This window comes from Aulostomus chinensis, chromosome 8 (genome assembly GCF_037954235.1).
Source record: "Aulostomus chinensis isolate RoL2024-O1b breed Wild chromosome 8, RoL_Achi_v1.0, whole genome shotgun sequence".
In the NCBI taxonomy this organism is placed as follows: Eukaryota; Metazoa; Chordata; class Actinopteri; order Syngnathiformes; family Aulostomidae; genus Aulostomus; species Aulostomus chinensis.
In genome coordinates, this window is record NC_141327.1 from 28,101,921 (window position 1) to 28,117,871 (window position 15,951).

Consider the following 15,951-nt stretch of genomic DNA (forward strand, 5'->3'; position numbering starts at 1 on the left):
TTCAGCTTTTTTATCCTTCAACATGCTTCATTATCTCCTGAAATGGAAAAAACCCATCTCTCTCTTGTTTCATTAAAATATATCAAACGTCTTATTTTCTCAAACTGCTTGGGTTTTAGCTTGAAGGTAAAGCGTCAAACTTCCGGGTTTTTCCGCGTCAACTCCGCGAGCTTCCCGTCCATCGGAGCAGTATGTCAGCGCGCAGCAACATGAATTAGCTCGTCGCGGTGCACGCTGGGACTTGTGGTGGCTCACAGCTCCTGTAACGGACCCCTGAAATCAAGGCATTGAGCGTGTCAAGCACTTTGTGTTTCAGTTTATTCGTGTAAGAAGTGCAACGAAGCACAGACTGGTTGAATACAAATGGGGGTGAGAGGTTTTCTGTGGTTGCTCTGGAAACCACCTCTGCATCGGGTTGGCGGTCTTTGTATAATGAAAGGCCTGATTGGACGATTATTTCTACCATTCAGCTTGGTGTTGCGAAAGAGGGTAAAGCTGCCAACTGTTTACTTTGCTCCCTTGTTGTCGAGTAATATTGTATATTTGGAGTATTTTTTTCAAATTGGGCACAAAAACCTGGAAATTCGTGCAGTGAAACCTCTGCTTTACCTGAACCACACACTGCATAGGCTATCTGAAAAGCTCACATTCATTCAAATCTCTCACACTCCGACTTTACAGTGACCTTGATTGGGTCAAGGTCAAATAAACATTTCATAACCACTGGACCATCACTCATCGGGCCAAATAATGTCAAGAAGGAGGCAAACAAGCAGGTGTGAGTTGTCACATCCCCAGAGATCGGCTCAAGAATATGCGAGGTGTATGACTTTTATTATTCTAAAACAAAATCATCCCCTTTTCATCGGCAAATCTATTTAGCATGCTCCCATGACCTTTAGGTTAGCGTTAGCCTCGCTCTATTAGCATGCTACGCTGCCCTGGAGGTTGGCTTTAGCCTCACTGTATTAGCACGCTACCATGCCTCAGAGGTTAGCTTCAGCCTCGCTCTCTTAAGAGTGTTACCATGCCCTGGAGGTTAGCTTCAGCCTCACTGTATTAGCATGCTACCATGCCTCGGAGGTTAGCTTCAGCCTCGCTCTCTTAGCATGTTACCATGCCCTGGAGGTTAGCTTCAGCCTCAGTGTATTAGCATGCTATCATGCCATGGAACCAATTAGGTTTAGCCTCAGTCTGTTAGCAAAGTACCACGGCCTGGATCCTGTTAGCTTCAGCCTGACTCATGTTTATGGTCATTAAGTTTATGCTTGTTTAAATATCAAAACCTCAGATGGATGATCAGCCATTTAGCTAGCATTAGCTTCATCCGTGAGTTTGCTTCAGGTTTTTGTGGGTGATTTGAAACATGACGGACGAGGGACAGTGAGTCAAGTTTAAAAGCTTTAATGACGTCGCACATATCTGACAAAGAGAGAGAGAGAGAGAGAGAGAGGGAGAGAGGGTGAGCTACAAGTGCAGGTTCATACATGAGAAAAGCCGTAACGATCGAACTTCTGGGTAAATATCTTCGTCTTCATTCCTATAGATGTAGTTCTGATTGTGCAGTAAGATGGCGCTAACTTCCAGACATGTTCAGTACGACAGATTAACAGTGACGAGAGCAAAACAAGTATCAAAGAGCAGAAATGCAGCGCCAAGAGCCGACGACAAGCAAGCGACCTTCATGTGTCCCGAGTGGTCAGCGTTCACGACGCACATTCAACATCGAGCCTTTCAAGCCTTTATCTTACATGTTAGCATCTGTACGAGATCTGAGAACCGAAGATTAAAAAAGGCGGTTTATTTATGTGGAGGCAACACTCAAGCATGCAAGTAGCGATCTATATCATACACCTTCTTGAAGGTGATTGGCTGAAGAGAGGGAGATGGTTGCCAGGTAGCAGAACATAAAAATAAGAAAACCAAACACACTGTTGGTCCAATTCTTCGCCGGCAGAAGAAGAATGTCGGTTGTCTCTGGCGACGCCCTCACAAAACTGAGGAAATAACTCAGACCGGGATCATCAAGTACAAAACATTAGAAACATAAAAAAGAAACAAGGTGTGGTCCCTGATGATGTCACAGAGACGAGTCCAGCTGTGACGCAACAATAGTTTGTCAGTGACAAACTGCTGTAACCACAGAAACCTCGGTCTCTCCCAACACCGGCACTGATTTGACCTGGCTTTTATGTCCGACCCCAACGACACATCGGCACCCCTTGGACAACGCCTCGCCGCCACACGAAGGAAATCAAACAAGGTGTAACAAAAACATGAGGAAAATGCTGCACGGAAGCCCTGAGAGACAAAACAACTGTGTTGAGTTCTGCATCGTTAATCATTTACTTTCAATGAAGGGCAGCAGGTAGTGGTGCCCCCTGGTGGCCACAGGGAGCTTTACAACAGACTGAAGAACTCACCCAGGTGATTTTGGTTCAGTTTGTTGTTGTAATACTCCTTCAGGCCACAGGAGGACACCACTTCCCCCCTCACCCTATGGACACAACTGTACTTTTCTCTATTTTGCGAATCACTTTTCGACCTTTGCCTGTCCCTGCTGTGTCTGAACGAGCCGGCGCTTCCCTCTGGCCTCTCAGTGCTTCCGTTGAACTGAGAATTAATGAAAACAACAAAACCCACGCCGCACTTTGATGAAACTGTTTTTTTTTTTCCTCCTTCCCTTTTTTTCAGCTTTCATCAAGCTTTTTTTTCCCATTGGCTGTTCACTGGAATGACATCAGCAGTGACGTTGCTGCCAGGTTGGTTTGTTTTTAGGACAGATTTTGGGGACCAGGCGGCGCTCGTGATCAGAACAATGTCGGCGATGCTAAGGTTAGCATTTAGAAAACTGGAGTCAGACATTATGGAGATTGTATCCGATGAAGGGAAGCGAGCGTCGCTTTCATGTGCGGTTCGCATTCTCTGGAAAAACCTCCACAAAGCTGGACGCAGTGTGAAAGTGGACACAGGCTCGGACGCAGGATCCAGTTCTGTCCATTAATATACGAGAAGCTAAATACAACTTCCTGCGTCGGCACGTGTCCATTTACTGGTTCTTCTTCTTGCTGAACAGGCTGAAGCGTTTCTCCTTGTCCTTCTCTCTCTTGCCGGGACTCGATTCGGTGGTGAGCGTGACGGCAGGCGGCAGCGTCTGAGCCCGAGTTGACACCGGCGTGCCAGGGATGCTGCTCTGGATGTCAGCAGCGGCGCTGGCGTTCAGAATTGCCTGGATCCAGGTGCTCATCTCCTCCTGCAGGGGGCGACAAAGCTATGAGGAACTACAGAAGCCCAGATGAGCCAAAACCGCTGCTTCATTTGACATCTGCTTTTAAAAAAAAAAAAAAAAAAAAATCTCATTCAGAATCACTGTGGTCACCTAATACTGCGCTGACATATCTCCATGGCAACCGACAATCACATTATGACAACTCGATCAACAAAGCAGAGGAAAAAAGCAGACAATGATAAAGAAATATCTATGAGTGTGATATAGTTTGAGACAAACGTGAAGCGCGTTTTTAAAATGGGAACGTTGACAATGAATAATTATCAATAAGTAATTAAAAATATATGATACATAAGAAACAGAAGTGCTCCAAGTTAGACCTTTATTGGCAAAGCGTCTGTGCTTATTAATGGTGGTTTATTTTTTAGGGTCAGATGACGGCAGGTACATAACAACAAGGGACACCTGAAATTCAGGATTCAACATCTCTGAGAACTCACCTCATCTTTGGCTTGGAACAGATATTCATTCCCGTCAGCAACTCTGAAACACAAGGGGCAACAAAAAAAATAAATAAAAAATGACACGCTGCTGTTGCCACGGTTACCACGTGATGTTATTCATAACTGAGTGTTTTCCCTTTCTGGACCGTTGGAAGTGGTGTTGCTCGATATGATTTACATAGGCATCGCTAGTGTTAAATATGTCATGCTGTATACGTCGTATATTCAAACAAGCACCACTCATCTAACATTCAGTAGAAATGCGGTATCAACAGGATTATGTGTACATTGTCCACGTGTTTCTGTGTTAAATATCAGGTTTTCCTTCTTCCTTTAGGCGTTCTTTTCATGCTAATTTGTCACCTTTTCCTCCAGAGACGATCAGAAAATCGTAAACTGAGGACTGGCGATGACAGTGACTGCCGACTATGTCTGAATGCTCTCACTGGTGTTGAGAGTTCTTCCCCGATGTCCAATCAGCAGCATCTGGACCCCGTCCAGGTATCTCACTTCGTTACCTGAGTTTGAAGACGTGCTTCTTCTTCTTGTATTCCGACGCCACGTCACACGTGGCGTCCTTCAGGCTGATGGGCGCCTCGTTGTGGTAGGGGACGCCCTGAGCCGCCGCCTTGCCATCCTTGTAGAAGCTCATTTCCTGGCTGTTGATGACACAGTATACGTTGTGCCACGACCTGCCAATCAGAGAGCAAGGGGGTCACTGACGGTGCAGTGAGCGGGAGTGAGTTCCCCGTTAACCTGTAGCTGTGATGTCACCTGTTGGACGCCTTCTTATTATGCCCCTCCCATTCATGTTTACGGTGCAGGAGGCCTTCGAGCAGCGAGGATGAGTCCTGGTTCTTGGACGGTAATGTGGACGACTGGCTGGTTTTACTCTTCCTGCCGGGGGTTGGCGAGGGGGCGGGGCTCGGCTCCTTGGAGCTGCGCTCCACCATCCCGTTCACCAGACCGCTGCTGTCCACGCCGTTCTGATTAGAGAGTTGAGAACTTGTATCATTATTAATTATTATGATCATTTCGTAGAAAAGACATGAACGGGGAACGGTTGCTAGGTAACGGTAAGGGTTTCTCTTCAACACAGGGTCCTCTAGACAAATATGTGACTGCTTGACAAATGCCTTGATCTGCTTTACTGACCTGCAGGGAGTCCTGGTCTGACAGGATGCCGTTCTCAACGATGACACCACTGCAGAGACAAGCAAACATGAAACGAGAGGTGAGTCAGAGCTGCAGATCCCATCGTGTCCAGCAGGGGTTTCCCGTGTTCACCTCTGCTGCAGCGCTTCTGGCTGCTGGACCACTGGCGGCTCTGGAGATGGTGGCTTCCTCAAGCGCTCCTCCTCCTCCTGCTGCCGTCTCACCTCCACCAGCTCCATCTAAGAAAAAACACGGCCAATGCAACATAAGAAACCCAGTGCCGCCACCTACAGCCACTGGGGATGTGAACCTGCCACTCACCGTCGTCAGACGCTCCAATGCTGAGAAACGCTCCTCCCAGGTGGCGGCAGACTTCTCAAAGGCCTCGTGGCGTTTGATGAGCTTTTCCACCTCGTCCACACTCTGACCCACCTCCCGGCTGGACAGGTACGGCTCCTGACCCAGCAGCCAGGCCTCAGCCACGCCTGCATCCCGTGAGAACTGATGCACCTCCAGGACTGAGGGGAGGAAGAACCGCAACATGTCACTGAACGCACCGTACCTGCAGATGTTACTCACAGCCGCCAGAGGTTAATCTAAATGAATGAACTGTACACAAGTGTGGTCTCAGGGTGGTCTTCCAGTCATTCATCCATCCCTCCCTCCATGTTCTCCCTCTTATCCTGTTAAGGGTCATGGGGGGTGGAGCCTATCCCAGCAGCCTTCCCCCTGGACAGGTCACCAGTCCATGGCAGGGCCAACACATAGAGACAGACAACCATTGGCTCTCCCAGCCACGCCTACGGTCAATTTGGATCCCCCCAACCAATGATTGAAGCTAAAAGTTGAGCTTCACACTGGACGTCACAAAAGGACTTTGCAGTGGGCCAATTGGAGAACACACAGTCCGTCATGTGACTTGTGCCCTTGGCGTATTTTCTTGATTAACTGAAGCTGTTAAGCATGAATAAAACGATGAAGCTTTCTGTGAACGCATGCATGCGATACAGCTGATGAAGCGCTGTGACTAAATCACTGGAGGGTTTCCTGTTTGGTTGGAGCCGACGGTTGTTTGACAGACAGCTGAGGAGATGCACGGCGTGGTTAAAGGACAGCGAGAGCCAGCAGCGCTGCTGATTCATCGCTGGCGTGTACAATCAGCTGGGACCCGCCAGGATCAGCTGACCTTGCTGACCTCTGACCCAAAATGTTCATGTTTTACAAAGACGAGGAATAGTCTTACTGAGTAGTAGCCACTCCCATCGATCCTCCCACTTGTCAATCATCTCTTTCCTCTTGTCGGTCAGCTGCAGCAGCTTCTCCTTAATCTAAAGACACACGACAAGCAACACGCTTACCCGAGGGTCACGAGATGCGTGACATCACTGAGGCTATTGTGTTGATTAAGTTGCAACTTTGAGTCAATAATGTGTTCATTCCTGTAGTCTCAAGAATGTTGTTCAGAGTCTGTGTGCCCAAGTTGTGTCTTATTTTGTGAGGGTGCCGCAGCTCCATCCTCACTTCATGTGATGCATAATGTTTCCTGGCCAGCAGCGATTTCCCGAGCTCAATGCAGGCGGTGAAGCTGTCGTTGCGAGCGTCGATCTCGGCCTTGATGCCCTGATGGTTGTTCATCAGCAGCTCGACTGAGGACACGTCCCTAAACACACACACACACACACACACACACACACACACACACACACACACACACACAAAGACTTAAGACATCATTAACCATTTACCAGTTAACATCACCATCGTTGTATATTTGAAAATGATGGACGTTTCTTTGATAAATGTTGTCAGACGTTGCGTGACGTCACTCAGCACCGTCAGTGGCAGCCGTGATTCTACTGAGGCATCGGCCTGTGTTTTTCTGTGAAGTCACATGACCAACAGGAGCCGTACCGGGGTTTCTCCTGGGCCTCGATGAGGCGGATCACGTCATCCACCCAGAGCATCAGGTCACGGACCATGCTGAAGAACCGGAACTTATCGCCAGTGTCCAGGAGGCGGAGTCTGCGCCCGTTACAGGCCTCCAGCAGGCGATTCCAGGCCTCTAGCACCTCACTCTCCCTGCGTTGGATGTCATCAGCTTTGTCGCCAGCGTACGCCGACTGGAGGCGTGTGGCATCCTCCTGTAGCTGTCTCACCTAACACACAATGGGGTCAAAGGTCGGAATTTGTTTATAACGGCTGAGAGGTTCTTCAGCCTGCGATCATTAAACGGAGCCAATGATGTTAAAGCAGGCTAACTAGCTTGCTAACAGCTAGCACAACACAAGCAGAACCATGTTGGATTCGACTAGTTTTTTTCTTTCTATTTTACTTTTAACTTTATTTCCCCTGTCAGTGAACAGTTACGCAAGGAGGCATCACAAAGATATCTGTTCTGAATGGTCGGCAGGTGCTCAGCCTGTTCCTGCCGTGTCCAGAGACCAGAAACTGTCCTTAGGTGTGAATGAGGTTAGCAGCTGTTGGAGTACAGCGCCTTTACTTAACATGCTGCCCCCTGGTGGTGTGACATATGAAGCGTGAGCTGACCCGGCAAACCCTTTTTGAAAAACTCGGGTACGTATTTCCTTCAACAGAAATCAGACCTGATTGTTTTGTGGCCTCAAATGAGAGATTTTAGCTTAAATGTCCCCATCATGACAAAAATGCCTAAAACAGATGGGAGCTCACCTGTGTTCCCAGGGCTTGGATGTCATGTTCGAAGGCAGTGTGCATCCTCTGCAGCATCTCCACTGTGTTTTGGTCTCGGCCCACCTCCTCTGGCAGCTTCTTCTGCTTGTCCAGGACACGGACCAGGATCTCCTTGGCGTCGTGGTAGAATTTGTGAAGCTCAAAGGAAGCGGCAAGGATCTGTGTCCTGGTGTCGATAAGTTCCAGAAGATCGGCCCAGGCCTCGTTTAGCCCATCCTTCCACTCGGCCACCGTGGCTGCGTCGCCATGGCCAGTGTTGATCAGCTCATCTGCCAGACGGTTGACAGCGTCCACACGCTCCTGCCCGATGTTTCCAGTGTCCCGGGCAAACTCCCGGAAACGTTCTTGCAACATCTGAGAAGGTTGGCACAGGTCAAAGGTCAGGACAGGAATAGGGTTTCATGTGATTAAATGGTTGTAATCAGAAAGTAAAATCAGCATTTAGTCATTGCTCCTCCCTGGCAGTTCTGACATTGTGGGAATCACAGTCAAATGACTCCTGGATGTTTGACGTCACATCAGGAGTATTAGTATTAGTCCTATTTATAGTATCAGTAGTATCAGTTGTATCTTCATAAGTAACATACAGTAACATGCTCATAGTCCTGGCCCAGCTCGTGCGATCCAGCCACCACCTCCCTCTCAGCGATCCACTGCTCAAGGTCATCGACCTCCCGGTTGAGCTGGAAGAGGCGGAGCCTCTCATCCAGTTTGCCCCGCCTCTCTTCTGATAGGTCCTTCAGGCCTGCATACAACTTGTCAACCTGAGACTGACGCATGCTGATGCGCTCACTGACACACACACACACACACACACACACACACACACACACACACACAATGTACAATAATTTGATTAATTTATGGCTCTGTCTGTTTCTGGCCCTGGCACAATCATAAAAATATCACGTCTCTTCAGTCAATCAGCTTTTTTGTTATTATTCAAACTTTTGGAGGATCAGGTAGACACTGACATCACATCAGTTTGTCTTTACAGGATCCATTCGACGCCTTCATCTCAACAAATTTGTTTTCTGGTTCTTCATACTGATGCTTTCTGTTCTCTTGGCCTCAGGTACATCATTTTCATTCTCTGCTCCTGCACATCATGTAACTGCTAGCTGGCTTGATTTCTGCTGCCCTCCAGCTGCCAATCGTCACTTAATGCATCTTGCATCAGTGTGACCTCATAGGAAAAGCGAGCACGAACCTGTCAGGGTGTCCAGCGGCAACGAGACCTCGGCTGGTCTTTGACAGTTGATGGACAGTCTCAGCATAGTCCTCCACTGCCTGCTCCACAATCTGGTGCTTCTTCAGCATGCTGACAGCACTCTGCTCATCCTGAAACACACATATGAACTATTGTCACGACCACCAACGTGACAAAACCCCCCCTCTGCCGACAGCAACCTCTCCCACCTTGGCCTTCTCCTCTGACATCATGTACAGCTCCTGCTCGCTCATCCATGCCTCTGCTTCGGCAGCATCAAAGTAGTACTGTTGGGCCTTGTGCGCCTCCTCTAGCCGTCCATGGCGACTCTCCGCCTCCTCCTTCAGCTGCTGCCAAAGCTGCTGCAGGTCAGCCAGCCGCTGCCGGATGGCAGCAGCGCTGGACTCGTCGTCCTTCAGGAGGCTCCGGCTGCGCTCCAGGATGTCGTTGATGCGCGGCTGATGGCCCTGGATCTCCTTCTGCAGCGTCTGAGGAGGACGACCACTTTTTAAAACTTTTCCAATCACGGGTTTACAACCGTGTTGAAGTGAAAGGTCAGCTGCTCGTGGACCTTTGACCTCCAACAGCACTTTGGTAACCGTTAGCAATCTGTGTTATGTTTCCACATTCTGTAGAGAAGACTGTAGCATCATATCCCTGCTGGTGTTAACATGAGGGTCCCAGCGCCAACAGTTTTTCAGCTTGATCACACTTGATTGTTTGATCAAAGAATCAATGTGTTTGATCAATGCCACCCAAAGCTACACAAGGACGTTGCGCCCTCAATGCAACTTTGTTGCTATGACAACCTTTACATCTGGTGGTGGCCATTGTTGCTTTGCCATCTCTCAGCCCTGCACTCAAACAAGATTTGTGTTGTCAGTGGTCATCCCGACACATCAGACAGTAAAAACAAAACTTTTTTTGTTCAGAAAGTCCAAAAGTTTGATGTGTTGTGTTTTGATGCTTGTTAAAAGTGTTCAGATCCCCACCTGGTTCTTCTTGATGAGCAACTGGACGGTCTGAAGGTTGTGCCCATGGTCAGCAGACGTTGCCACCGCCATCCTTTCCTGGACCCACAGCTGCAATACACAACAGAAGAGAACACATTGCACTGCTGAACGCTATGAAGGAGATGGTGATGTCCATCAGTGTCCACAACCTCAGAGCGGCCATGTTGGCATCAGGTAAACACAGGAGTTAACTAACATGAATTATGACTTATTATTGTTTTACGTAGAACATAAATATCAGCGTGGGGCTGATGTCCGAGTAATGACACCATGATTATCAGTGTTTTATGACGACAACTCTCAGCTCATGCTAAGGAATTTAGCAATTCCTTGTTTCCTACAATAGAAGTGGTCACATGTTGGTTTGAAAGTAGGAACGACAAATTGATCCTTTCATGCCTACAACTGGTTTCAGAGTACAAACTATTCAAATAAAAAGAACCTTTTCTGTTAGCAGAGCAGTAGACAAAACATTTCAGTTGCTTGTCCGTCAAGTGGGAAAAAATCAGATAGAATATTTGATCATGACGACAAACATTGAGGACAAAAAAGCAAACAGGAGGATTTAGGATTAAAGGATTTAGTTATTGCTATCCAATCATCTTCAGGAGCCAAAGGTCACTCATAGGTCTCAGGTGAATATACGTACAATCTCATCCTCCACGTCTCGATTGAACTGGTGGACCTCTCTGGACGCCACTAGGAAGTTCTTGCGTTTGCGCAGCGGCTCCAGCAGTTCCTGGAACTTCTTTTCCACCACCTGTCGCCGCCCGTCCACCTCTTCTGTGTCCTTCACCTCCTGACCGAGCGCCTTCACCTGGCTCTGCAGTTCCACCACCTCCCGCTGACGCACTTCCACCTGGTTCTCCAGCATCTGCAGTCACATGACCCCATGCTGAAGGTACTCCTGATGTACTACCTGAATACTCATGCTCCTCCCTCGTACTTCTGGTACTACCTGGAATGTACGTTGTACTACCTAGAGTACTCTTTGTACTGCCTGAGTACTCAGGTATTACTTGATGTACTCCAGGTTTTACCAGGAGCACTTGTGGCACCGCTGCAGTACCTGTTGCTTCTTGAGCAGGATGTTAACGGATGTTAGGTCTTTGCCATAATCATCAGACTGGATCTGACCCTCCAGGCCGGCGAGCCACTTGTCCAGGTCAGCGCAGCTCTGTGTGAACAGCTCAGCCTTGTTGGCATCAAACAGACACTGAGCTTTGGTCTTTGTGGTGGATTCAAGCTCCTTCCACATGCTGGAGAGTGCCGACAGCTTCTCCTTCACCACCACCTCCGTCTCTGGCTTCTCCGACACAAGCAGCATGCCATCCTACAGCCGAGCCGAAGTCAGTGAAGGAAAACACAGGTTAAGTTCAGGTGATGGACCCGCCAAAAGGAAGCTAGAACTAAAGCCGACAAACAGAAAGTCAAAATCACATGCAGAAAGCTTGTTTATTTTGTACTCTTATTCACTTCTCCTTAAGATGCAAGAAAAATTACATTAAGTTGGAGTAAAATGTTGATTTCCCCCTGTGATTAACAAAGCCCCGATACCATGCTTACTAATTTTGGCTACTTGTTTCACTGCTAAAATGCTAATAATATTTGCTAGCTATTTAGCTTAATGGCAAAACAGTAATTTTAACTGTGTCCCAATCACGTGTGTCATGTTAGCCTCTCACGAGCTACGAGGAATGTTGTCTGATATTAACTATCATCAGTGTTTCTCACATTACTGAATTTGACAAGTTCATGTTTGAATTCATTGCTTTTGTTATAATGAGCATCTAGCTAGGAAGCATGCTACTGTATTTAGCTAAGGCTTGCTAATGGCCTTGATACCTTCTGGATCTTATCCAGCCACTCTTTGTTTGACTGCAGTTCGGCCATGAAAGCCTGGTGCTTCAGCCACTTGCTGTGAAGGTTCCGGGCCTCATCATACGTCATGTCCTGAGCTGTTAGCATCTTCTCATTGATCCAAAGAGACAGCTAGACACACAAACACAACAGGTTCAGTTTGTCTTCAGGGTGGCTTGTACCAGAGGACAGGTTTGAGCATCTGGAATATCATCAGAACATTTCTATCTGGACTAAGACATGACCTTACCTTGCCTGGAAACCATCTTTAAATGTTTTCATCATTAACTGGCCATTGAGTTACTTAGCAGAGCTAATCAGAGGCCTGACTATGTTAGTGTGTGAGGTGTCTGCAGTGGACCGACCTCCTGGCAGTCCTGCAGGAACTTCTGCAGGTCTCTGTTGTCCTTCAGTTTCATCAGCAAGTCCACCGCAGCCTCCCTGTTCTTCTTATGTCTGAAACATGATGGACAAAATCCAAATTAGAATTGGACAGAAGTCTTTTAACCTTGAAGTTATCACTGAAATGTAGAGGACTGCCTCCTGATTGCAGCAGATGACAACGCAAAGTTTGACTGGAAGTCTAAGTTGATGTCTACCTGTCATCAATGGAGGAGACTCTCTCCTGAATACGTTCCGCATTAATGTTTCCGTCACTGGCCAGCCGCCTGCCGGCCTCCACCAAACTGTTGATCTTGTCTTCGTTGGCGTCCATCGTGGTCATGAAGTCCTCCTGCTTCTTGATCGCAGCCTCAGCACCCTCCAGAGTGGTGGGCATCTCTGTGTGAGCAAGGACATACTCCTGCAGGGCCAAGACATAAGCTTCATTATTGACCCGTCGCTTAGTAGCTGCTGTCAGGGAGATCAGGACCTTTATGGTCAGTGAATCTAAACCTACTGGTGCAGGCACCAAATTAAGGTGATGATCAGTATGCAAACCATTTGTTTTCAGATCTGGTTCTCGGGTCACCAGCGGAGGATTAACAGCTCTGCTTCCATCCCCTGACTAAGTCCCCTCCACCCTCCAACCCAGTGGCTCCCATGCTGGCAAACTATGCAACAGACTGCAGTGCAAGATGGGCACCCACAGAATGAACTTGACAGGGCTTACCTCGTCAGCTCACTTGAGCTAGATTGTGTCCTCACCTGGTTGTTGAGGAAAGCCTCAGCCTGCTTGGTGTCCCTCAGGAACAGCTGATAAGCGTGGGACTGGAACAGCAGGTTCTGACGGTTCTCCCACATCTTGTGCAGTTCATTCCAGCCGGTATCAAGCGCCTGCAGCCGTTGTCGCAGGAACATATGCTGCGCATCTGTTTGGCCCTGCGTCACCATCTCCCCCATGTCCCGCATTTTTTGGTAGTCCTCTTCATAGTTTTGGATCTCGTTCTTGATTCCTTCATGTTGGGCCATTAGCTTCTCCGCCTCTGCCAGAGTGTTGGGCATGTCCTCAGAGGCGATGGCTGTCTGAGTGCGAGAAAGCCAAGACTGAAAGTCATCCAACTCGCGCAGAAACTGTTGCAGCTTCCTGGCTTCACCAAGAGACTCTTCTCGGTTCTTCAAGGTGTTTTTCATTTCCTCCCAGACGGCAGTGATCTCTGCCAAGCGTCCAGTGATGGCCTTGGCCTGGTCAGGATGCTCCTCTGCCAGTCGCTCAGCTTCACCTCGCAGGTCACTCAGCTTATCCTCAATGGCGGCCAAGTCCCGCTCCATACCAGTAAGTTTGCGCTGCAGGGCCATGACCCCGGTGAGGTCGTTGCCCAGCTCCTGGGTGGACTCAATGACCTTAGTCTTCTCTTTGATCCATGACTTGGTCTCATTGCAGTCAAGGTGGTAGTTCTGTACACCAAGAGCAGAGTTCAGGAACTCCTTCTTTTGATCCACCAAGTCTCGGAACTGGCTCCACCTGGAGGCATCGAAGATAAAAGTTACTGGCAGCCATTCAAACTACAGATAACCGTTTCTTATCAGCATTTATGAACATGAATACCTGTTGTTGAGTTTGTCCTGCTGGCACTTGATGTCCTTTTCACTTGGGTGAGCACTGTGGATCAGTTGCCGGGCAATCTGGTTCACAACGGCAACACGAGAGGCCTGGTTGTTCATCTCTGGTTCTAGACTCTCAAACCTACCAAGGACATAATCCATATGAATGCAGCGCCAGCAGGAAGAGACCATTCCTGTCATTTGTGGCGAGTGGTCCTACCTGTGCTGGACTACTTCTAAGTCCTCCAGTTTGTCTGGGATCTCCAGGCTGTTCAGCCACTGCTCCTTCTCAACAATCCAAACCTCGCAGGCATTGGCTTCACTGAACATCTTGTAAAGAGCCAGAGCATCCTGCAGTGCTTGCTTCCTAAGCTTTGTAAGCTCTGCCACCTCCTTGTAACGCTCCTCAATGCCCGTCAGCCGCCCACGGACCTCATCTGACTCGGCCTCCTCTTTAGGCAGTGAGGCAGCCTGTTCGTGGAGCAAATCAATGACAGGTCGGTAGCTGGCCACCTCCGCTGCAGCGTCTTTGTGCTTTCTGACCAGTGCCTGGGTGGAGAACTCATCATGGCCTGTCTCTCCACTGGAAACAATGCGAAGGGCATCCAGTGTCCAGGCGTCCACATCATCTGCATCAGCCTGGAATTGGTGCAAGGCCAGAGCTTCCTCCAGCCTCTTCTTCCTCACTGCTGCCAGCTGCTCCAACGCTGCCCACTGAGCCTGCAGGTCAGCAATGCGCTCCTGGATCTTGGTGGCACCAAAGTGGCCTGCCTGCACCATGGCCTCGCCCTCTGCTATGGTATGTTGGAGGTGACCGGAACGGCCACTCATCTCATCCTCCAAGGCACGCTGCTTGCTGAGGAGCCGCAGCGCCCCTGTCAGGTCCTTGCCATGCTCGACAGAGGACAGGATCTGTTCCTTCTCACGGATCCAACCCTCTTCCTCAGCCATCTCCCAGAAGAACTTCCAGAGGCGGCGGGACTCCTCCAAGCGTGCACGGCGCTCTGCAGCAAGCTGGGTCAATTCCTGGTAGCAGAACTCTAGGTGGGCCACCCGGTCCTGGATAACCTGAGGATCACAGGGCTTGTACCCTGGACAGAACAAACAGAGGTATACCAGAAAATGTTTGACGTTCACGCTACAGGTTGTCAGAACCTTGGGAAACCAAAGTCACACTGATCTGCCCTTAAAATGTGAAATGTCAATCAGGAATATAGTTTTTTAGTCATTAACAATATTTTGTTCCCAAGTGTCGATAACTTTTCTTTCAAATTTTCTGTTAATTTTCTTTTTTGTTAGTTATTTAAAGAAACCAGATCATTTTCAGATTAAGAGCTAAGGTGTGTCTCTACTCTCATTCATCATGTTTGCCTGAGAACTGAGTGACACTGGATCAGAGATCTCATATTCAAATGGATCATAATGCGTGCTGCCCACCATTGTCATTGACAGAGTACTTGCTGGCATTAGTGGTGACCGCCTTCACCCTGTCAGCCTGTATAGCGATATCAGCCTCCACCAGGGCGTGTTTCTGCAGCAGGTCCTCCACCCCCAACAGATGTTTCCCGTAATCCTGAGACAGCAGCAGCATCTGAAAATAAAGATGGATGGAATAAAAGGAGGTTCCCAACAGGGTCCTCGGGGGTACCAGTCCTCATCTATGTACCTTCATCTCATCCATCCAGTCCATGATGTAGAGCATCTCCTGGAAGACCCTCTGCAGCCCCAGGTTCATCTCAAGTCTGTGGCGCCGGGCCTTCAGCAGCTCCAGCAGATACTCCCACAGCCGCATCACATTGTCCTTCCTAGCAATGATTCGCTTGATGTCATGGTAGTGCTCCACCTCCAACTCCTTTGCAACCGACACCACAGCCTGCACTCTCTCTTCATATGCTGCGATGTCCGTCTCAATGGCCTCGTGCTTCTTGGTGGCTGCCTCCACAGCCTGAAGGTCGAAGCCAAAGTTGTCCTGCAGGGAGGAGGAGAAGTCATGTGAGAGCTGTTGCAGGAAATCATCAGAGTAAGAAGACAGATGAAGTTGTCTCACCTGGGACACCAGCCTTTGGTTTTCACTAAGCCACGTCTCTCTCATTGCTGCCTTGCGGTCGAAGCGTCTGGCCAGTTGTTCCAGCTTCTCCTGACGAATCAGCTCTGTTCTCAGAGCCAACTCCCTCTCATGCTCTGCCTTCTCTAGTCTCTCCCAGGCCTGCCGGGTAAGCAAGAAAGTGTAAGAACACACAACTTGCGCAAAGATGAAAGTGCTCATATGGTTGAAGCTGAAGCTTTTGG

The 15,951-nt window shown here is 48.7% G+C and overlaps 1 protein-coding gene across 4 annotated transcripts in view; it reads right to left on the reverse strand.

Annotated features, from left to right (window-relative positions):
* Window positions 1-1,372: 1,372 nt before the first annotated feature.
* Window positions 1,373-15,951, reverse strand: part of LOC147257942 (spectrin beta chain, non-erythrocytic 1-like) — a 28,050-nt gene continuing 13,471 nt past the window's right edge. For all 4 annotated transcript variants that reach the window (XM_086212194.1, XM_086212195.1, XM_086212196.1 and 1 more), the window contains 26 exons: window positions 15,710-15,868; window positions 15,329-15,631; window positions 15,100-15,253; window positions 13,883-14,753; window positions 13,667-13,804; window positions 12,826-13,582; window positions 12,279-12,481; window positions 12,045-12,135; window positions 11,665-11,811; window positions 10,889-11,152; window positions 10,469-10,693; window positions 9,799-9,888; window positions 9,016-9,294; window positions 8,807-8,937; window positions 8,184-8,388; window positions 7,576-7,950; window positions 6,799-7,043; window positions 6,409-6,547; window positions 6,131-6,215; window positions 5,209-5,405; window positions 5,020-5,126; window positions 4,888-4,936; window positions 4,507-4,718; window positions 4,251-4,424; window positions 3,730-3,772; window positions 1,373-3,253 (listed from right to left, as the gene is read on the reverse strand). In XM_086212194.1, the coding sequence (XP_086068320.1) occupies window positions 3,050-3,253; window positions 3,730-3,772; window positions 4,251-4,424; window positions 4,507-4,718; window positions 4,888-4,936; window positions 5,020-5,126; window positions 5,209-5,405; window positions 6,131-6,215; window positions 6,409-6,547; window positions 6,799-7,043; window positions 7,576-7,950; window positions 8,184-8,388; window positions 8,807-8,937; window positions 9,016-9,294; window positions 9,799-9,888; window positions 10,469-10,693; window positions 10,889-11,152; window positions 11,665-11,811; window positions 12,045-12,135; window positions 12,279-12,481; window positions 12,826-13,582; window positions 13,667-13,804; window positions 13,883-14,753; window positions 15,100-15,253; window positions 15,329-15,631; window positions 15,710-15,868 (5,847 nt within the window). In that variant the 3' untranslated portion in view covers window positions 1,373-3,049. The remainder of the gene's footprint in view (window positions 3,254-3,729; window positions 3,773-4,250; window positions 4,425-4,506; window positions 4,719-4,887; window positions 4,937-5,019; window positions 5,127-5,208; window positions 5,406-6,130; window positions 6,216-6,408; window positions 6,548-6,798; window positions 7,044-7,575; window positions 7,951-8,183; window positions 8,389-8,806; window positions 8,938-9,015; window positions 9,295-9,798; window positions 9,889-10,468; window positions 10,694-10,888; window positions 11,153-11,664; window positions 11,812-12,044; window positions 12,136-12,278; window positions 12,482-12,825; window positions 13,583-13,666; window positions 13,805-13,882; window positions 14,754-15,099; window positions 15,254-15,328; window positions 15,632-15,709; window positions 15,869-15,951) is intronic.